The 23,647-nt window shown below is 41.7% G+C and overlaps 1 protein-coding gene across 2 annotated transcripts; it reads right to left on the reverse strand.

Annotated features, from left to right (window-relative positions):
• Positions 1–1,312: 1,312 nt before the first annotated feature.
• Positions 1,313–22,503, reverse strand: ssh1a (slingshot protein phosphatase 1a). Of its 2 annotated transcripts, XM_041936766.1 has the most exons (15): positions 22,386–22,503; positions 19,689–19,726; positions 11,738–11,838; positions 8,759–8,823; positions 7,934–8,055; positions 7,445–7,513; positions 7,193–7,258; positions 6,702–6,896; positions 6,487–6,580; positions 5,892–6,020; positions 5,658–5,704; positions 5,397–5,543; positions 4,892–5,092; positions 4,106–4,796; positions 1,313–3,988 (listed from the first exon to the last, which is right to left on the reverse strand). In XM_041936766.1, exons 1-15 carry the CDS (start codon positions 22,464–22,466, stop codon positions 2,885–2,887), a joined length of 3,150 nt encoding a protein of 1,049 aa, XP_041792700.1. In that variant the 5' UTR covers positions 22,467–22,503; the 3' UTR covers positions 1,313–2,884. The 2 variants fall into 2 exon arrangements, with proteins under 2 accessions (XP_041792700.1, XP_041792701.1); XM_041936767.1 differs by lacking the exons at positions 19,689–19,726; positions 22,386–22,503 and adding an exon at positions 14,407–14,596.
• Positions 22,504–23,647: the final 1,144 nt, after the last annotated feature.

Genomic DNA, 23,647 nt, shown 5'->3' on the forward strand with positions numbered 1-23,647 from the left:
CCGGTGTCATGGGGTGCACAGATACTACTTCACTCCCCAAACCTAGTTAAGATAAGTAGAAGAGGAGTAAAAAAAACAAAAAAAAAAAAAGCAGGGTCAGTAGCTGTAGCCAACCTGGATACGTCCAGGAGTGTGGGAAATCATCTGAAAAATAGCTCAGACCTTTTTCTTTTGTTTCTCTTGGTCTCTCTAGTAACGTCCAAAACAGGATACGTCCTCAGATAATAAAACAAAAGTGGAGGTTCAGCAGCCAAGAATTCACCGGCAGAAGAAGGGGAAGACGGCCCACACCCAGAGGCTGGAGAATGAACTCTGCGATGTTGACAGACGGGCAGCTAGAAGTCCTCATGCTCTTGTCAACCGGTGTTTTTGTGTTTGAAAAGGGTTGCAGGTCACTCTCTATCTAGTCTAGACCAAAGCCAATCTGTCTCTAATTCAAGATCATCATTAATTGGAGACGGGCTCCACAGGCTTCTCGGCACACTCATGAGCTTTACAAAGCTTCTTACTTCGTCTCTGTCATTTAAATGTTTACAGGTTTACAGTCGTCTGGCACATTTGTTTTCCATTTCACATTTCTGGAAATACCGATCTCAGCTGAAAGGCTTTATACCTGTGTCAATTCACACGGACCCCCACAACCACATGCTAAACTGTACACAGGGCCGACTATTCATTACACAGACATGCACAGTCACATAGGAGGAACAAGAGCGTGTAACTTAAGTAATTCACTGATGTCATGCAAACAGTGACGGGAAGCCAAATGTTATATAAGCTGGCTGTTAGTGAACGGCTCTCCTGCCAAAGCATACAGATGGGGGCACGATGATGTAATTTCAGGATACAGACACCATCACAGTCGAGTCACTGCACAGATATTTAGCTGTTCCTGTGATAGGGCTGAACATTCAATCGAAATACTATCAGAATCGCAATAACAAGTGCAATATCCAGGAGCCAGGAGCAGCAATTTTTTGATAAAAGTAAAATGTGTTACAACATACAATTATAAATGAAGCCCCAGCACATAAATAATTTTCTCCAGATGTAAAGGGAACATGCTTGTTTGGTACAGACCCCCTTTTCAGATTTTTTTCAGTGAAACTGAAGTGCAAAACTTACCACTCCCACTAACATGACTCATATCACAATATCTGTGATAGTTCCTCATTCAGGAAGGTTGTGAACACAGCATCTGTAACATTCAGGGTGATACAGTATATGATCCCCTGTCTGCTTCTCTGATACTATTAGTATGGAATGAACTGTATTCATGAGAAAAAACACGATCCATGTTTTATTATGTAAAAGAAATGTTTATTTCCATAATGAACACATACAGTACATTATTTTGAACATAAAAAGTGCAATATGCATTCAAACTACAGCAATGTACAGTACAAAAGTTACTGCATACTTAAATATAAAAAGAAAATGGTTACTAAAACTGTGAAGTAACCCATTGTGATCATTGTCACGTCAGTGTGACAAAAGCTTTCAAACTCACTGATGATATGAGCATGAAAGCTTAACAGCTATGAGCCTGATGACTTCACTGAGTCTCTTTCGTTTCTCCCAAAAGGTGCAAAAAGATGTGACAGCATTTAAATACGTACATGATTGACAGTATGGTTCACATGTTTTGTACAGCGTCAATGGTGTTTCCAATTGTGTCGAGACAGCCAAAGAACTTTGGTCTTTCACATTTCAAGAAGCACAAATGAGTTTAAAGTGTTGGCAACCCTCAAGGATGAGCTCATTTATGGTAAAGAATGTTTGGGTGTAAAGCGTTTAATGCTTTGTGTTCATTTCTTGCCAAAAACAATCAAATAACTTTAGACTGGAAAGAACCCTCACATTCATTGTATGATTTGACTGCCGTAAATCCTCAGTTCCTGTCACACTAGATGCTAATATTATGATTTCAAGCCATGCAGCGTGACTCCTCACTCTGCCGTCCCAAGAACTTTGTCGGGAATGATGAGGTCGATAACATTACTGTAATGTTATTTTGGAAGATAGCTTGCTGTGTACCGGTATTCACTCAATACAAAAAGCAGTGCAAAGGAACAACAAACTCTGAAATTGTTTTGTTCTGTTTGTTGAAAACAGTGAGCAAGCCTCTGGCAAAACAAAGTCACAACCTTTTCTCTTCTCTTGCATCACATTCATTCACTCACAGACTCACATTTCATTACACATTAATGCATTAACACATGCCTCTGCATTAAAATGAGTTCAAGACTGATTTCCTCGCCTTAATTCGACATCAGCAAATGAACTGAGTTCAGCTCTGGCCCGGTGTTCATCTGAGAAAGAGCTCTATGAATGCAACATGAGGTAACCATTAATTTTACAACCCTCTAGCATCTAAAACATAAACTGTGCGGTAAACAACTCTACATTTATTAACACTTTGCTTTCTGTCAGGCTCCACTGAGGGATTCAAGTTCATCAACATAAGTGACCACATTGTACCAGACAGGAAAAATAATCTAAGTGCCGATGGATACCATATTTTGGTACATATCAGGTACTGTGAAGTTAAAGGTTAAAGAGCGTCTTGTACCGTCTCGCCCTGCAGTCTAACACACAGCTCCGTGCCTCTGGTCTCATACGTAAGGCACTTGTTTGTCCATGAATCAAACCAAGTTACAGGGGAACTGATGGCTTTACACGTTTGTCAGATACAGCAATATGACTTTCATCACTGTGAACAGCAGTTTGAGAAACAATGTGGCACAGGAGAGTGGACAGTACTCCTCATAACAACAGTTGGCATTGTTTTTTTTTTCAATTGTTTCATTTGTCTCTACTCTCCGGACTGACAGCATGACCAATGTGGGAATGGGTGGAGTGTATATAACCTCCGCTTGATGTGTCAGCTTCGGGGCTCACCTGGCAGCGCTCTCTCTGGAGTGTGCAGGTCCTTGCAGGGCCGCGACAGAGCAGAGGTGGTGGGGGAGTCCCACTCCAGGCCAGGATCTGGCTCTGGGGACAGCGAGAGGAGCAGTAGTGTTCCTGCGTCTGAGGAGCAGGCCGAACACAGGTCCTCCGAGGAGAAGTTGAGGCTGCCCAACTTGGCCAGCGAATTGGACCGCTTCAGCCTCGAGGGCACGGTCAGGCCTGCCAGACGCATGCGGGTCTCGATCTCCTGCGCCCTCTGACGTACGAGACCAGGTTTCCCCCTGACGCTGCGCAGACTGTCGCTGCTGGAGCTGCGTGTCAGGGTGGAGCCGTGAGGCGAAGAGGTGGGTGTGAGCAACCCAGACCCCACTACCCCCAACAAGGCTTCATTGGTCAGCGGCACCACCAGTGGCTCTAACCGCACTTGGCATGGTGTAGAAGATTTAGGGAAGTCCCCGGTAAAGCTGGAGAGCTCCTCTTCATCCTCGGCGTGACAGGGGTTCTTTTTGGACCTTTGGCATGCGTGCAACGGCTTCAGAGAGTGTAGGCTCTCCTGGGATAAACCTGAAAGTCTCTCTAGTCTCTCTGCACGCCGGCGGACCAACCCAGACCTCTGCAGCTGCAAAAGGGTCTCCTGTTGTTGGCCAATGTAGCAGGCCACAGCAGGCTTCTCTTCCTCTAAATCCATTGTCATCAGCTCAGGGAGGGCATCCGAGGAAGCTGGAGATTTGCTTTTCTGACTCTCCGTCTTTACTTCCAATAAATCACCATCAACCTTCGGCTCCTGCAAGTGCAGTGATTCTCCTGGCTGCTCATCTCTCTCGAGTGAAGCTGTGGGCGTGGAGGCTTCACAGTTGGCACACAGTGGGCTACAGGGGCGCAGCAGTACCACTGAAGACGGGAGGCCTTCAGAAGAGGTATGGGACAATGGAAATGAAGCACTTGGGACTTCAGGAGGACTTGCGTTAAGGCAAAGCTTAGAGACCAAGGGTGGAGAGTCTTCTTTCTGCTTAGACTTACAATCCCACAAAGACATGGTAGAAGCATCAGCTGGAGGAGTGATGGAGGAAGCGTTTTGCTAAATACAAAAAGGAAAGAAAACAATGGTACAGAGAATGTCGTCATTTTTTCAAACTGGATTCATGAAGAGCATTTTCATTGTAAAATGTAGATTAATCATATGACTCAAACTTACGTAAATGTTTTGTGGAGTGCTCAGATGGTTGTTATTGTTGGAGTTTTCATTTAGGGTTGCCAGGTCCATCCCATTACCCTCTGTATCCACATCTTGCGTTTCCTCTCCTCCGCCTCCTTCCCCTCCCCCTCCATCATCTGGTTGCATGAGTACTTCCATCTCTGCTTCCTCCTTCTGTACCTCCTCCTCATCCTCCTCCTCCACTGTGCTGAACTCCAGCCTCAGACGCAGCTCCTCCAGGGGCTCAGGGCCCCGAGAGCTTGTCTGGGCAGCAGTTCCCTCTGCTGAAGGCCCAAAGTGGGAGAGTGGCATACCTTCACGCCCATCAAAGGCCTCATCATCCAGCAGAGCGTCCCGCTCCACATCCTCGATTTCTATAAAGACTTTTTCCATGCCAAGAAGGGGAGGGCCGCGCACAGGCGTAGACGGTTCGCTGTCCAGCGCCGAGTCAGAGAGTCGCCGGAAATAGTAGTTGTTGTAGGCAGGGTCGATCTCAAGTGAAACAGTCCTGCACGGGGAGGGACATGCAGCCCCCTTATCAGACAGTGCCTCATCACAACAGGGAGACATCCCTGGCTCTGGAGTCAGGTGGCCTCCCTCCTCCCCTCCACAACACTGAGCCAACCCCTGCTGCCCCTCTGCCATCTCACAGTCTGCGTCTGGATGCCACAGCTTGTTGTGACGCTGTTTACTGGAAATACACAAATACAGTGAGCAGAAGTAAAAAAAAAAACAACTAAAAAAACAACACCGTACCCACAAACACACACACACAATAGGTTGTACCTAGCATCCAGGATGCCCTCGTACTCAGCAAGCTGTCTCATGAAACCTGGGTTGGGTCGGGTGATGCTCCTCTTTTGCTTGACGAAGTTGTAAGCCTTCTCTAGCGACCAGCCGTACTCCTTCATGGCATAAGCAATGACGGTGGACGCAGACCGACTGACGCCCATCTTGCAGTGAACTAAACACTTGGAGTGGTTCTTTCTGTGAAAAGAATTTAAAATGTAATCATAGAAACATATTTTAAGAAAACAAATCACTTCAAAGAAAACTTTTTTCTAGAGATTTAAAATGCATTTCAAGGTTTTTTTTGTCAGCAGTTAGAGCTTGTTTAGTTGTCATGGAGATCAAGTGACTTTAGTAAAGTAAAGCTAAATCTGATGATAAAATGTGCTTAAATCAGAAAACTCAAGAATTCAGGAAAATTAAATTGGAAAACACAGAATTAGGAGGAGGGGCTCTGCTGATCTCATACATACATGAGCATTGTGTTTTCTGTTCCACTCACTTTGCTTTAACAATGAAGTTGTATGTGTCATTCCAGTGGGCCAGCAGGTCAGTGGCGTCTTCATCGTAGACGCGTATGTTGTGATAACTGAACGTGCCTGGAAAGAAGTTGTCTATCTCCCTGGTAACGTTGAGGATATAGGCCACCCTGGGGAGAAAAGATAATGAAAACTCATCAACAACATTCTTTCTTGCTCAAATCATCATGAAAATGTTTTTTCGTGCGGCTATCTTAGTTCCTGCATAATATAAAATAAATCACCCCGTCTCTTGCAGCTCCTCCAAATTAGATGCATTCCATTCGGATCCCTACAAACAAATCAGGGAAAATACTGTTTAGACTCAGTATATTTTCAAATCTTTGTAAGCTTGTCCTTCCTCCAAAAACAATCATTCACAAGGAAAAAGTCCTCCTTTGGGATGGAAAGAGAATTGTTTTATCTCACAGTTATTCAGGGAAAACAAAAGATGGAAGAGAGAGTATCAGTTGTCCCACCAGGTAGACGTGGTCAAAGATGAGAGTGGCTTTGTCCATCTGGCCCAGGATCAGCAGCATCTCATTGTCGATGAACTCCTTGTACTCCTTCAGGTTACAGTTCATGTGCTGTTCCACCTCTGTACGGATCTGCCAAAAAAAAAAATCATACAGAATATGTTGATTTTTGTCAATCATTGGGATATGATAAAATTCTTTCCCTGAAAACTACAAATGTTACATAACTGTTTGAACATCAAAGATGACTACAACACAACAGTGCCAGAGTTAGTTGGTCAATACTTTTTTATGTTTGCAGTCATAAAATAATGCTGATAGGTAAGTAGCAGCTGTGTATTATATGCATATAATGAGTTAGAATATACAACAGTGTAAATAAGATTCCTGAAATTAGAAACTATTATAAAATCTTATCAGAAAAACATCTACAGAGTAACTTCCATGAAATTCAACTCCAAGGTTTGAAAATTAATCAAAGAACTGAGTTGTGTCTTCAATCTTAAGAGAATGAAATGAAACCATTAGAAACAAATGCAAAGCAGTTGTTTATTTCACTGTGTGTGTGTGTGTGTGTGTGTGTGTCTGCGTATTTTACCTGTTTGCAGGTGACGTTCTCCAAGTCCTGGCATGTCATGATGCTTCTGAGTTTGGTTTTAATAAGGCACTCTGTCCTCTCCCTCTCTGAAGGCCTACCAAACATTGTGTCCCGTGAAAATCACTCACACAGTAACAGTCATTCAAGCAATTTTAACAGCAGATGTAGCAGCGATTTGCTTCAGCCTTTACACAAGTTGGTTTGTGTTTACTGACTTGTCAACAAACATGGGGGGCGAGTCTGGCCGTGTGGTCTCCAAGTCCTTCATGGCATTCCACTCGTTGATGCAGCTCTGGTCTGAAGCGATGCAGCTTTCATAGTAGCCCATCCAGGTGAGAGCCATGCCTCCAGGAAAGTAGTTATACCTCCGTGACACCTCACATACCTTGTGCAGCACCTGCAGGGCTGACCTAGATTGAGAGAGATAAAAGTCATTGTTGCAAATAATAAAAATACGTCCGGTTTTGTGAGATATTTTAGTAAAAATAATCATATTACTGTAGTGCTGTAATCTGTCAAAGGGTCTATGATATTCTCTGCACATGCGTCTTCATGTCAGCAGGTGGCAGACTGAATCAGCACTGCTTCAACCTGCCTCACTGCAGCAGAGTGGCACATGTGTTGATCAGGAGATTTATTGTGGTGTGTCATGAAGCCAGATTATTTTAGACAGCCCCTGTGGCTCCAGAGGTTGTTTATTACTCACCACATAGCCTGCACTGACACGGGTTTGAAGACGTGAGTCCGACCTGCTGTGTTCACAGTAAAGCCCCTGAGGAGCAAACAAAACAGATGGTCATTGCCTGAGCACCATGAAGCTATGTGTGTATCATGTTCTTCCTAAGTGTCATGTGTGGATGCAGGGTTGGGTAGAAAGTATGGAAACATCGCTGGGTTAAATGCTGCAGCTGTGTTCTCTGTATATACAACAGGGGTCACGCTGACAGACAGAACTCACCCGTCTCCATCCAGATGGATCTTTGTGTCACTCCACAGAGGCAGCACCATGCCGATCGAACAGCTTTTGCTGGCAACGCAGAAAGAAAATTAAATACCACAATGGCACATGTGCAAAGTTGATAACGTAGACATGATTAAAAACCTCTGTTGCTACAATTGCTACGTTCTAGGAAAACTCAATGAATGAGTGTGAATCCAAAGAAGACAAGAAATGGGAGAATTAGGGAAATACAAAAACTAGTGTCAAATTTTGGCCTGTGCAAAAACAACAATCTGTGCTCCATTTAGTCCATGTATAGCATCCCCAGTTTGACGCAGAGTTCTGTGGGTGAGTGTTGTTCACACTCATAAATACAGATTTGTCTAACAGTTCATACATCATGTCTACTAGTAACATCAATTCATATTGTTAGCTTTTAACAGATGGCCGGCCGTCTGGAAAACGATGATCATAAAACCCGCACACACAAAGAGGGCTTACTCTTACCAGTCTTTACTGGTAAAGTCGATTCCCAGTAGGATGTTCTCCTCTGTGTCTTGTCGCCCACTGGTATACACCACCACCATGTACCGCACACGATCTGACCATGCACTCTCCAGCCGCACCGCCTGGACAGGGTGAAGACAATTTACTTCAAATTCAAAGCCAAAACTTTTTGGTTAAAAGTAAGAACTCCTGTTTCCTGTTTTTGTAGTAGTGCAAAGCAAAATTCATTTAATGACTGTGATATCTAAGGAAGCGCTGGTCTATAATGGAGTTAATTTTAGTATAAAAATGCTGAAGTACGTTTAATAAACATGCACTTAAAACTTGTGGGTTGACCCATACTGAATAGAAATAAGTGTAGTGTGGCAGGTTTGTGGTAGTCATGCACAATTTACATAAGCACAAAACTCTGATTGTGCACAAAAACAAAAGCCAGAGAGAACTGACCCTCCTGTTAAAGTCTGTGCTTAACAACGTGTCAGAGGTGGATGTAAAAAAAAAATGATTGGAGGACAAATTTGATGTAATAGGGTAACTGAGTCCTCAGGATGTGCGAGAACACAGAGCTGGAAAACATAAAATGAAATAACTCAGCTTCACACTAACGCGCACACACACACACACACCATGGAAACATTTGGTAATGCTCTCCTGAGTGTGTTCAAACCTGCTCTCATGAGTTAGTAATTGCAGTGAACAAATAAGGGTCTTAAGTACACAATAAAATGCATTCTGGAGGGTTCGCTATGCCAGGTTGTTAGTCACTTGCCTGTCTGTGTGCATGTTTTTGTTTTGATGTATGCATATAGTCATGTTGTCTCTCACCAGTTTGATTCTGTCCTCCGAGCGAAGAATGTTTATCATCACCTGCAAGTGTTGAGGTAAGTCGCCTGTTGAAGAAGATCAGAAAGAAAACTGATCCATGAAGAGTGCTGGTGTTTGGTGTGTCAGTGATTATTAACGTGCTTCGTCATACATGCACATGGCACATTTTGACTTGAAAGAGAAAATCCAAACATGATAAAGCCAATGATCAAGAATATTAATGAGAACATAATGCATACTGGGGACATAATATGCTTTTATAACTAAAGGCATTGCTGTTGACTGGTGCAGGTATGTGAAGTTACACCGCTCCCTAGTGTTTAATGCTAAAACCTTTCTCCTGGAGACAATAATATACAACCTAATCAGTGATTCTTAATCAGCTGACGTGGCTTCATTGAAGAGAAATGACCTGACAATAACTTTTCTGTCTTTGTATAAGCAAATTTATCTGCCACAAAACCACAATTCCAGAGGTTGTCTTTGTTCATTTTACACCCCTCTGTGGTCCCTGTGCCAAATCTGATGTAAGACATGTCAGTAAAGCTGGGTAATAAAAACAGGGTGTGGAGATGAGAATTCAGAAGACTCAGCTGACGGAGAGCCAGCTATGTTGAAATATGTCACGACAGGTAGACAAATCATGTCACTCTGAGTGGTTTTCATTGCTGCTGAAGTGCCTGACTCTGCCTGGTCATGAACTCATTTACAGCCACATGTCTCTTCAGTAAAATCAGAGTGAAAACATAGAACAAGTGAAATTATGTGAGCTTCTCTACAACATGCCATTGATCACTTATATCTGGGTCATTATCTTAGAGCAGCTACAAGAAATTTTTACCGGGCTATGAAACGGTCTCAATTTAATACTGATGTCTCTATGCGACCTACATGAGCTAAAGAGAACATCAGCCAGATGATTGGTCACTTCTCTACAGTCATTTTTAATGCCTATCACCAGGTCTGATTCCCCGCGATATGAGATGAAACAATTTACAGCACACTGATGGCACATTTTCCCAGGCAAAGGAAAAGAAAATAGGAGGAGATGTTATTTTATTTTTGATGTTATATTTTGTGTTTACAGCTGATAATGGGGCAGGATCAGCAGAGAGAGAAAGAAAAGAATTGACAGAAGGACAAAAAAACAAGTTAGAAGGGAGACGCAGCACCAGAGAAAAAACGAGTCCTGGAGAGAATTGTGGGATTTGAAAAGATTCAAAACTGATCCTGACTTGATAAACATAAAAAAGATTCAAAGATTCTGCATCAGATTGGTAAAGGTGTTATCACTCAAGATAATGGTGGCATGAACAGAGCTGAAATCTAAACGAGTCATTCCCTGTTTACCAGTGACTTCAACAGTATTTCCTATAATGACAGACAATAGTTATATTTAACACTTAAATAGCTGAAACTCTAATTTCAAGTACTGCACATGAACCAATCAAATATGATTAAAGAAGATTTTAAATACTTTGTACCTATACTCAAGGTATCATAATGCTCTGAGTTATCCTTCACTGCCCATAACTGCTAGAAGAAAACTTTTTGTGTTTTTGATTGTTTTGATGGATCCAAGTGGATCAAACTGTTGAAAAAGTCAAGTGAGTTCATGGTTCCGTGGCAGCCAAGTTGGCATCTGTTCTGAATAACAACAGCTGCAAGATATGAGAGTCCTACACAGAAACATAAATATATCTACAGACAATTATGTATCGTGTGTCCATGTTGATGTGAGAGGTTCAAACCAGTTCAACTGATGGGCTTGACTGACACCAACAACTTTAAGCTTAGATTTAAGATACAGTTTGGTCTGTATTAATGAGCATTAACCAATCCTTCCCAAAAGAAAAAAACTTTCCACAAAATTGCCTGATGAGACCAGAAGACCTCTGAATCCTGTTTCAGTGGCTAACAGTAGGATATCCGTTTGTAGAGCAGGAATACCTCTAATTAGCACTTTGCACAAGTCACCCCACATCTTTTTTTTCTGACGGTCACAGATACTGGGAAATTATACAACTATTTCCTCAGAGAACAAAGCAGGACCAGCAAATATGTGGGTTACCTGACAAAGTGGCTGGTAGAGTGGACAAAGCTGCCAACCATAGCCATGACTTGCCAAATGGCTTGGCAACATTTTGGCTGTTGGCTGGTGCTGTTTTCCCATCATGCAAGCGGACCATCAGGTCAGCCTTATGTCTTTAAAACAATAATCGTGGCTTTCAGTGTTGACATTTCAAAAACAGCCTTTGATTTAAGACACTGGCCACTCCATTGTTCAGTCCAATCAATTATATAAACAAGGCTACTACACATCTATTCACGTAAGCCAGCAGAACAGTGAACACTGTACAGAATGTGGTTACTGTTTCTTTCTCTACAATAAACACAAAACTGTAAGGCTGACTATCTGATATCAAAGCTTCCTGTTCCTGTGCAATCAATTTGTCATAACAAAACCTGTCTTCCCAGGCCCACAAACTCAATTTCCTTTAAAACTTGAATATTAGTCGTTGAGTTGCTTCAGGGAAATTCATCAAATACACTATAAAACAAAGTTATAGAGGGCATGCTGAGAATAGTCTTTGCATTTACCTTATGCACCCTTAACTAAGCAAAGCACAGGGAGAAAAACGGAGGACACACGAGGTAATACTAACAATGAAGGCCTCTTTTAATCGTCAACAGAAGTTTTGCTCACAGCGTTACCATGTGCTGGATTTAAACACTAATCTGCCTAAGCTATATGTCTGGAACATGCTTATCAAGGAGGCAGCCTCCATCCTCCACACCTCAGCTACAAACATCTGCTGCGGTGTTGAGGAGTGCAGCACATTAACTCATCACACAAACCCTCTACATAACGTGGACGAGAAGAGTGACGAGGAGATTAAAGAGGTCAAAACTACAGTCTGGGTAAATGATGTGGAGAACAAGGTGTGCTTTTTGGGTGTCGTGCCTTGTGGGTCTCACCTGCATGTTTGTGGTGAGGATGTGCTTTCTGGCCCTGGTGACTGCTTCCCTGCTGCAGGAAGAGAGCAGCACCCTTCACCATGAAGAAGCTCTCACTCAGGCTGCAAAACAAATGGGACAGAGAGGTTAAAAGCATTGAAACGTAGACGCCGTACATCAGACACCACACTGCAGAGCAACAGCTCAGCACAGTCGTGCCAGCTTGTTCGTCGGACAGTGAGGCTGAGAAGTGGGACACAAGACTAATGAAATATTTGGTTTTAAAAGGACAGTTGAGTTCAGTAGACGCAGCCAACGAGATGAGCATAAATCATGGCTGCCTGCTGCTCGTGATTTACCTCAACAGCTGAGTGGAAAGGCCCAGCTGCCACGATACAGAGGCAGACCTCAGGTCTGCAGCAGCCATGAATCAAGCTTTGATCCTGAATGCTTATCTGTCTTTTTTCTGCTGCATGGGCTACACTCAGATTTGACTTGTCAGGTCTCTGCTGGCTTGTTGTAATGCAACACAGACCTTAAGTATTGAACTAACTGCAGTTGTTATGATGCTTTCACAATGACCAAAAAGCAGCAATTACCAGTTCACACCTACTTGTAAAAAAATTACTTTTTTAGGGTTGGCAGTGGAGCTGTCAACAGATGACATAAGTAAGGAACTGCAATAAAAAAGAAGCAAGGTGTGTCCTACGGGCTGAATTCAATCATTCCATTTCATTGAAAAGTAATGTGAGCACATTCTTAAACGCACCTGGCAGCAGAGTGGAACACATGTACCCTGTATTCAGTGTGTGCAGTCTGGCAAACCAGGACATCATTAGGAAAGTGCAGATGTGATGAGTGACAGGAACAAAACAAAATCCAAACAGGTACTGTGGCAAAGCTGTCTCTAAATACAGCAACAACATCAATATAGTGGTATACTGTATTGTGTAGTATTACTGGCTAAAAAGAGCAATACTGCTAAGAGTCTTCTATTATTTTTACTGATTACAAGATATTAAAAAGAAAGCCTAATCTTTTTCTACTATTGACCAAATGACTAACAAATCAGGTATTAATAGAAGTCCTTTCACCATCACACTCTGAAGCTGTTCCCTCACGCAGCTCTCCACGGTGTCTACAGGTATTAGACACTTAAATTTAATGCTAAGACCTTTTCAAGATAATTCTCAACCACATCTAAGGCAGATTTTTAGATAAATCACCCTAAATCAGCATAAAATATAAAAGTAGTCTACTGTATATATGATCCAGAGGTAGGTTTTATTTAGGAATATGGTAATTAGAGTGAGTCAGGTTGATCTACATTTTGCCAACGTGAACTTAAGTGGACGTGAAAAGCATAAAGACAATATTTTTAGTTCAGTGGTAGGCTTAAAGATTTGTAACGTCAGATTCAGAAATGTGGAGTTTCATGCAAAAATAAATTAAAAAATGGATAAACGAAATTAGATAAAATTTTCAAGGCAATGAAGACCTCACAAATTCAAATTTAAGACTATTTAATGACTTTTAAGGCCTAATATTTGTAAAATATTATTCTAGACATTTTAAGACTTCAAAAGGACCTGCAGGCACCCTGCTCTCTCTGATCAGACTTTCAAAAACCCACATACAGAAGAGCTGGCCTGGGCCAAACAGATGATTTTGTGGGAACAATGGGCTTCGTTTGTGCACCTCGCAATAAATTCCCCCCGCCCCCAGTACCACAGAAAAAAGTTCCACAGTGACAAAGCATGGGGGTGGACACTTCTCAACAAGAGCTTTTGTCTCACTTTGGTGGATTTTTGTTTCAGTCTGTTCTCTGTTTGAGATTTATGATGCTGTCAGGAGGCTTCACTGTCAGGGAATGATAGATAATGCGAGGCAAAAGTGGCAAGAGCAAGAGGAGGGCTACAGCCTCATTACTGCTCAGCACTGTGTACAATCCCCACTGGACATTTTTCCTACTTTAAGTCCCAAACTTTAAATAAACAGGTCTTAGCCCTCCCGGAAAAAAAGGTGCACTTTGGTGAAATTTGAGGATGTGTGAAACTTGTCCTTATGTGTAAATCAAGAGCTGTCCCACTGGTTTACAGGCTGTACTCAGACATCCTAATTAAACAGACCCAGCTCCACTGTCTCTTGCCCTGAGGCACCCTGCTATCAGCTTCTCCGCAAACACTGGGGCTAAAAATACATCTGGTATCAAAGCAAACAAAGACTATGACAGAAAAGCTTGCCTCAATGATTCCACATGATTACAGCTTACAGTACCTATAGCTCCTTTATAGACAGAACGACAAAGAACGGCTAACACATCAGGTCATAAGGATGAACAGTTGTAGAAACATCACTTATACAGTGATTTGTGCACCACTGAATCTTAGTCACCACTGCATGATAACTTATTTTGATCGAGGTGCAATATCTCATATCAGCTGGACATTGATTCAGTGTGTTGGCCTGATATAACACCATAGTTTCTGTCTACAACCAAAATCTCAACTCTTGCACTGAACTAATAAACGTCAACAATATAACAGAAAACGATTTAAAATTTGTTTCAAAGCTGTTCAAAACCATAGCCACTGAGTGTAACAAGTCAAGTGATTGATCTCAAAACTCATCTGTGAAGGACCTTGTTCCCACAAGTTCAAATCTCATTTTAGAGGATAAACTTCACTCACATGCGGTTGATCTCTGTCTGGGTCAACACAGCGTTCTCCACAAAATATGGTAGCATCTTCATCACGGCCTCCTGAATGGGTTCTGCAACTAGATGCATCCTGTTGTCTGGAACGAAACCCAGGCCTCTCCGCCTCCAGAAACAGTGACGGAGCAAAGCGCAACAGACGAAGGATGACGGGTCCGGGACTTGACCCGTTGCTTTTTGAGTGACAGACTGACTGACAGCCTGTGCTCATCTGTGCTGCTCAGTGAAGAAGCGCCGTCTGTTCTGATGCCACACCCTCTTGTTTCCTCCTCCTCCTCCCTCATCTGAGCGTCTCTGTGTGTGAGAGCGAGTCAGACTCCTGCCTGGAGGGACGTACTGCAGTCTCCACCCGCTGCCTCAGGCACACACAACTGTGTTTGTCTCATCCGTCCCTCAGCCTGTTAGGTCTGTGTCACACTCTTACAGCATACATTCACATCCGGAGGGAACATTTCATGCTTTCATTCATGATAAGCACTCGTAGACTTTGCTAAAAAAACACACAAAGTCAACCCTATGCTTAGCAGACAAAAAAACCCAGAGGATTACAGAGTGAATCCAGTAGAATTCAAGAAGTGGACTTCCCCTTCCTTCACCATGAACTCTGATCTTTTACTTTCCTCATCCATCAGGTCTGACTCAGTACAAAGTGAACAACAGGTTTCCTCTATAGCCAATGCAAAGCATGTCCACTTCCAGGAGCTTGTGTTGCTGTCCAACAGAAATTCTCTCTCTCCAAAACCCACTGGAAGGGTTGCTTTCTCTCTCTGTCTTCCGGAGAAAAGCACAAGGCACACTTGCTCAATTGGAGGAAGACAAAAAAAAAAAAAAAAAAAGGAGCCGTAGGAATTTGGGCAAAACTTTCTAAAGGGATGCCTCTGTATGGATGCCACCTTAAGGGTCAACAGAATCCAAGGTAGTGCCTCCAGGGAGCTTAACACATGGGCCAAGCATTGGTGGAAAGGGCAGTGAGAACTGGCAAACTCCCAAAACTCCCAAATCTCATTATACCCAGGCTTATAAAGGAGGGATTATCTTGTCTCTCTCCTTCAAGTGGCCAGCACTGGATGTCACTCACTTAGATGTGCCGCAAACAAACAATGTATTAGATTATTAGAGAGTATAATGACTAAGGACGAAGGAGCACACATTCTTTATGTCTAATACCTCTGCATCAACAGTGAATGTTCTTTTTAGATGCATGGAAGGAAAGTAAAATACAGAACTGAAGTGAAATATAATAATCCAGTCCAAAAGAAAGAGCCCACAGATGTTTGGGGGCTGAAAGATAATATAGGCCATAACTGTCTTTCTCACTTTCCCTCTCTTACTAAGCAAAACCCCACACACACACAAAGAAGTGGCGCGACTCTGCTAATCTGGGAGGATTTGCTGACAGACATTAACAATAGCTCTGCAACACAGATAACAAGATAGCCCTCCTATTCTCCCTGACAGTAGGACAATGTCTATAACACCTGGCCGCTAGCAGATACTGAACTCTACGAGCTGACGTATGTGCAGTCATGTTTCAGGTGGAAACTTGGACGGCTCAGTGTGTCAGGTGCATGTAGAAGAGGAGGGACCTGATTGGACACAGGAACTTCCTCTGCATATGAGGTTAGGGTTTAGGAGCAGCAGGCACGAATGATGGCATGTCAAAGAGTTACGGTATAGTTTGTTGCTGCAGGAGTAGCCAGATGGATGGGTGAACGGGGCCAAACAAGACCAGATGTCCTCTAAGCTACTGCTCTGAATCACCAGGTGTAGCAGTATGTAAGAGGTTGGATTACACTTGGACTCACTAGAAAAAGGCTACACAGAGGCCAGGCAGGCGTATTCATGGTCTCAAAGCGTTTTGCACACACCAGCACAATGAGGTAAAAAGGCCTCCTCTTGGGGCTGCCAGTTGGATAATGGTGGCATTTTCCCACTTACACCACTGAAGGGGGGGGTTACCTCCTCAGGTGTCAGTCGAGACATGGAGAGGCTGAGCAGGAAACACTGACATCATCATGTTACTGAGGAAAGGTTAACTTACAAAAAAGACCCAGAGATGGTGCATCTGCTGCCGTTTGTCTGCCGTTCCTCCTGTCCACACATACTCTACACTCAAACCCCGTGGGAGTCTTTTGACATATTATGCCATTTAAATGACGACCAGTCTTGACAAGTGTGCTATTTGATAGAGAAAGTGTTAGGATGAGTTTAAATCGACTTCGCATTAGAAGTAAGAGTGTTCTAGCATATTTTTCTGTGAAGCTAAAAATCTGCCAATGCTTAATTGTACCCGCCGTGCTGAATCCCTCCTCCTCGTTCCAAACGCTGCACCCCATATCTACATGCAAACACACACATACGTAAACACACATTTTTTGTCTATTTGTGCCTCTTGCTCAACTCCGCTGTGCACAAGGTGGTAAATGAAATCATTCCTTGGTTCAGTGCCACCGACACCTGCATGATGTTTACGTTGGCCTCCATCAACCCCTTGGGCTTGTCATCGTTATCAAGGTCAGTCAGGAACAGCAAGCGCAAGTACTCCCATTTGGCAGTCGTATACCTGTCCATCAACAGACGTAGCTAACCATCTCATGTGCTATAGTACACCCTGATCTTAAGAGAAATATGTCTGTCAAATAAAAGACAACTTAATATGTCACAATACTAAAAGGATGAATTTAATGGCAATTTCATTGCATAACATGGCTTACAAGTTACAAGCCTGAAAAATGGAAGCAATCTTGAGGCAAGTCAGGACTCGCATCATGCATAGATCATTCTCACACACATGCAGTGCTTAGGGACATTGCACTGGCTGTTGCATAACTGAAGAGAACTGCGCTCTTAGAATGACGCATTTGATTATCTCAGGGTCATAAGTTCTAACCAAAGTGAAGTTTTCTGCAACAAAGATCTGAAACATCACAAATCTCACAACAGAAAATGACAAATTCTTCAGAAGACTGCAAATTCACATTCATAGTGAAGATTCTGTCAGTATGAATGACACATTGAAACTTACTTTCTGTTATCATTGTCACCATCTTGACAAGTTGATATTATATGTGGGAGCAAAAGATATGTGGGCTGTTATAAACGATGTGCTCTGAGCTGAAATTAAATCGCTCCAATAAACAACTTCCCTGGAGCTGAGTTACAATAAGATGCTATTAAGTTGATGCAGCACAGTTCAGCTCAATTTTAGGAATGCATGTTTCCAAAGCCGAATAGTTAAGAACAGAAAAGAACATTCAGTATTAACAGTCTGACACCTGCAGAGCATCTGCAAAAAAAAAAAGAAACTGTATCTGTGGGTGCTTTTCACACCACAGTCAAGCATTTCAGTGGGTTATCTGAGTCTATATGTTACTGATGCTTTTGGAGGATAACATCCAGAAAGAATCCCTTTGGTTCAAGAAAAAAAAATAGACATTTTTACATAATCATAATAAGATAACTTCTATTCTTCTCTGATTATAAACATCCAACTCCACTACTGCAGGGAAAAGGTGACTTAAACTCTTACAGTTGTTTTTTTTTTTTGCTCCGTTGTTGCGCCTTGTTCTTTCTATTGTTCTTATTAACACTCTTATTATTCTTTTTTATTTTGCATCTTATTGTGCCTATTGTTCTTATTTGCACCTCCATTACCCCCCCATGTGTTCTGAAGAGCTTCTGTATGAGTGAAAGTCTAATCTAATCTAATCTAATCTAATCTAACTACTTAAATGACATTTATATTGCTGTTAATAAATTAAATTAAATAATAAAAGAGCAAAGACAATCTAGCAGCTCTTTCTATTTGAAAAAGATCTTGTAACTTTGAAGCCGCCCCAGGGACTCTGCTACAGCTTTTGGCAGAAAACTGACTGATTTTACACGACTGAATCACTCTGTCACGATTTGTAAAGAACTAATCTGTTATCCAAAGAAAACAAAACCATACATACATACTGCAGCAGCCTACACAGTATATAGGTTATTGCAGAGCTAAAGCACATTAATCGGCCTTAATATCAGTGAATAAGACATTTCATAAACTATCGCTATCAGTGGAGCTTGGCCTCGGTTTTCGCTCATGGCTGCGCAGCCTCCACCAGTCACACTGGGACATACATCACCGTTTTGCAAGAATTAAAGCACGTCATGCATGAAAACACCACAAACTCTGACTGAGATCACTGAGATAAAGGGAAAATTCACTTTTTAAATAAGGTTATTACAATAGCTTTTTTGATGCAACTTGAGTTGTCTCTGCTGAAATCTGGTGTTTTTGCATTTTCCCAAAATCAGCCGATTAATAGCTATCAGCTTTTTCCTGCTCAAAACTGTTGTTACTATACTATAGTAACTATACTTTTATACTATACTTCCTTTGAAGATTCACTACCGGTCGACCTCTACTTGAGCTGCAACTATTTCCATAATCAAATGCACAAAACACAACTTACTAGAGCCAAGTGTTTTCTTGTAATCATTTACTTTAAATGTACTCTTGGTCTTGTCACACTATAGGGAACACACACAAAAACTGGGCTGGCTGGACAGTCGTGTTTTTTTCACAGTTGGCAGAGGAAAAAAAAATATTGTGACTTATTTGATTTAGCCTTGTTGATATAAAAATGAATCTTTATAAGTGAAATAAAGTCTGTGCTTGAGTGAAACAATAGTTCTCTAGGCCCGAACGTGCAGGCTGAAAAAGCTTTTCAGTGTGGTGCTGCTTTAATGATTTAGTTCTCAAATGCTTTAACTCCACTGGAGGAAACAAATTTGAAAAAAGGGTAAATTTTCACTTTTTAAGCTATGCTCAGTAAGTATTTGGTGTTTGAAAAGTACCAAGATTAGAATCAGCTTTGTCAGTCCAATGCAGTACAAGCACTCAGTGAAAAAGCTAAATAAAAAAGTCTCTCAAATGACTCAACTGATAATGCGCAGCTGAAGAAAAAGTTCAGTGATCTGGGTGCTAATAAAAAGGCCGACACACCCGTCAACATACTTGACAGACTACTGAGAACAACACAGTTTTACAATTGGTTATTAAGAATTGATGACTCCGCCAACAAGACAGACAGACAGGTGTTTTATTACACTGACGCTTAGTTGTCCTCATATGATGCCAGCTAGTCTGCCGCCACTTCAGATTTCACTAAATGACTCAAAGACAGATGCATCCTGTCAGTCAACAACACCTGTGCATAAAATCTGACCTGCTTTGCCAAGTACTGTCCTGAACTAAACGTGGAGTAAACTTACCTTTGATTTATCCGCCGTTCATCTTCACTCCCAAAATCCTGCAATACAGATAAGGGAAAAAATGAATACCACATTAAAAGCATTTTGGCATTATTAACAAACGTTAGATGCCTGCCACTTAAACTGAAACTACAGACGTGCCCCAGACCCCAGTTCACAAATAGTTGGGAAGATGTGTACAACACAAATAGAACAGAATGTGAGAATTTGCTATAACAGTAAAAACAGTACAAAGACAATATATTTAATATTTTACTTCATCCTCGAAAGGCTCAGTCGTTCACAAGCAAGGATGGAGCGAGGTTCACCGCTTTGTGAAACAACTTTTTATGGCAGATACCACCACTCTTGTCATTAAATAATCTGTGGCAAACTTGTGTAGTTGTGCTATAACAGTGATATAAAACCTCATGTGTTCACCTATTACCAACCCTCAGAGAAGTGAACAGCTGTGTGCAGTGAAAATTTGCTCACTTGATGTTTCATCACACAGGGACTGTAGGCACAGAAGAGCATAGTTTGACTTAAGCATCAGTTTGGCACTTTACGCCAATCAAAGTCAATCTTGTCTTTTGCTCTCAGACTGCTGTCAAATACGGTGATGCCAGCAAATACCAGAGTAGTCACTGCAAAAGCAGGTGAGTGTTATATGCATTTAATAGCACCCACAAATCCTGGAGGAGCTTGCAAGACACAGAGGGAGCAGACATGACTAGAAATTTGCTCAACAGTGAAATTTGTGAGCATGGTGGTTTAGCAGCCAAATACAGCAGATGCAGATTTAAATCTGGCTCGACTTTTATGGAGAGACCCCAAACCATGTCTTATGAATCATGATTAGGATCTTCTAAAACTCACCAAGTCCTCTTTGAGCTATTTTGAGAAAATCTACATCTGCATTTAATTATAAAGTGGTGCATTTTTTTGCATGTTAAATTAAAAATACTAAATACTTCAAATCACAAAACGGAACGGTTGATGTGTCAAAATTAAGGAGTGACCAAAAGCAGACCTCAACTCAAATAATACCTACATGTTCACACATAAAAGAACAATATTAAAGGAAAGCACTGATTATTAGCTCTGGCCATTGAAACAAATGACAGAAAAGTTTATGCGCATATTTTTACACTGTATCTACAGCCGCAGCAAGTCAAGCATATTTAGGAGGACAGAATAAGAAATGCTCCGACGTACAGAAAAATGGAAAGTACCATTGCATGTAAGAAAATCATTCTGGAAGGAGAGCACATAACACTGCAGACCAGCTTTCCATTATTCCGTTTTAGGTTAATAATCTCACACATTAACTGCCTCATGTCACCATCTATTAAATCTGTTTACCTCTGTTTTCTCTTCCTCCTTCTCCCTCCCTTTACAGTAGTACTCCACCACCCCACCCACACCTCATGAGTAGATGACATCATAGCTGCAGCAGCTTCCTGCCAGCTTTATCTGTCACACCTCACCACACTGCTGGCCGGACAGCAAGACACTGAGGCAAAGAGATGAAAGAAACCCAGTCAAAGCAACAGAAGGGACTCCTTTTAAGAAAGGTCCAATCCACATTAAATAAGTAACAAATATACGCGACATTTCAAGTGTTGCCTTATTTTGAACATGCTGCAGAAAAGCAAAGGATTTTGGTCTTTGCTGCAATCAATCTCATCTATATCTCAAACACTGATAAACCCACTGTAAATAAACCCAGCTATAGATATTAGTCTTTTGGGTCTGATGTGGTCACACAGAGCACAGTAAGGTGAGCTTTCCTGTTCATAGCTGGTAGTTAGCGCCCTCGTCTGGCAATAAAGACGAGGAAAATATTTTCACTTGAAAATAGGCAAGTTATCTTTTAACGACTATAGTTTTATGACAAAGATCACTTTTTTGCTCTAAGTGCAAAGAAGAAAAGAGAGTCCAAACTACTGTTCTTGACTCTCTACTGCTATACAGAAGTATAAGCAAACGTCAAAGATCAGTCTTTTTCCACTTATGGGTCTTTCCATTGTGGAAATCTCATAATTTCCTTTACTTACAGCAGGGACAGCCAGGACAACAGAGTGGAAATTGACATAGAAACATCGTGTGTAGCTGACTGTCTCTACTGTGTTGTGTGCTAAAGAGAAAATAGCTCAATCAAGCCATCAGACTAAAACATCAAAATCCCATGTTTAATATTAGTAAATGAATGTAAATCTAGCAGTGCGTGAACTACCGCAGCGTTCTGAGTGTCCTGCTATTGTTGTGCCGATGGTGTGTCTTTAACATTTTTACGCTAAAGAAAGAATACGTTAATTTTCAATGTCAGTCAGTTTCATCATAAACTGCTAACGTTAGCTAATGTTACAGCTTACAGAGTATCATTCATGAGGCACTTGTCACTCAGCTAGCACATTAAAAAATTACACCACATCTAAGAGGTTTGAGGAATTTAATAAGCTAAATATGCTTAAAAATATCTGGCGTAGTGGCATATGTAGTGGCCGGCAATATCTGGTTATCAGTCACGAAGACGTTTGCTAGCTACCGTTAGCCAGCTAAAGACCTAGCTAGGCATAACACGTTAACTAACGGTGCTAATTTAGCTTCAATCAGCGGGCCTTTCTCAGGCAACATCTCCCACATCCTCAGCCTTTCAATCAACACGTCACTACGCCGGAGCATCGTTTTTGTTCACCCAGGACCCAAACTGACCTCCCCGGCGGTCGTGGTTGTTGTGCTGGCGGTGGATGCGGCGCTCGGGGTCGGGGACCGCTGCAGAGTGACCAACGCCATGGCTGGAAGCTGACCGGCCGGCCACTGGGCCTGGTGAGCTGCTAGCTGCTGGGCTAACGATCCATACAACTGATGATGGACGGATGGATGGAGGGAGAGGAGCCTTATTATCCTGCATGCAGGGCTGTCTGAGCAGGAAGTGCTGCCTCCATGGCCGCAATAAAAAAGCAAGGCAATCAAAAGTGCTTTATATAATAACACTTAAAAGGCAATTAAGACAAGATATACAAAAAAACCATTTAAGTAGGATTTAATAAAATAAGTTGGAGAGAATACAATTTTAGAAAAAAAGATACAACGAAATAAGCCAATAATAATAATAATAATAATAATAATAATAATAGGTGACAGTAGCCATATAGTTATAGTTAAGTTTATTGGCCATTATCACAGGCATCATTATTGTTGTTGGTGGAAAATATTATAGGAACCACAGTGGGTATACTGGCCTCTTTCACGGGAGTCATGTGGATAAATCCTAACATAATAAGCACAGGGGTAATACTATTGTTATTAATAAGAATTACAAGAATCACTTACTGCGCTCACCTATGTTTGACCAAGTTGTGGTGATACAATATGCATGGGAAAAATATGCATGTGGGTAATGCCCTGGATTTGTTCCTACTTGGTGACAGCTATGCATCAAGCTATTAAAATATTTAGAAAAATATAATTATTCTTAACATTACATTACTTACTCAGTGTTCCCGTTTAAACAGATTAGTAGCTGTCACCGCCCCCGCCCCCACCACACTCCCGCCCCCCACACGTGACAGTGGGATCGAATTGTTTGTCTGGCTAGACCAGATTTCGGACTTTAGCAACTCCTGCAACTGTGGTCGATCAACAAGTCTGAAGGTAAAGCAAAACTTTTTGGAAATCATGCAGATCCAGCGCTGAGTGGATTATCTGTAAAGTATTTGCATCTGATCTGTTCTATCATTCACATTCACATTCACACGAGTTTTAAATGTTCCACGTGAACGATTTGCTCTGAAAATCACTGAACTACTCTTCCAATATAAACTGTCTAGACTGCTAAAGTTGTCCTCAGATGTCCGGCATGTTTGCACAGTGGGTATTTATTAACAACATACTTTTGTTATTCAATATAATAATAATATTTTCTTGTAAAATATTGTTTATTAACAACAACAATAATACTCAAATAATAATTT

This window comes from Chelmon rostratus, chromosome 5 (assembly GCF_017976325.1).
Source record: "Chelmon rostratus isolate fCheRos1 chromosome 5, fCheRos1.pri, whole genome shotgun sequence".
NCBI classification, from domain to species: Eukaryota; Metazoa; Chordata; class Actinopteri; order Chaetodontiformes; family Chaetodontidae; genus Chelmon; species Chelmon rostratus.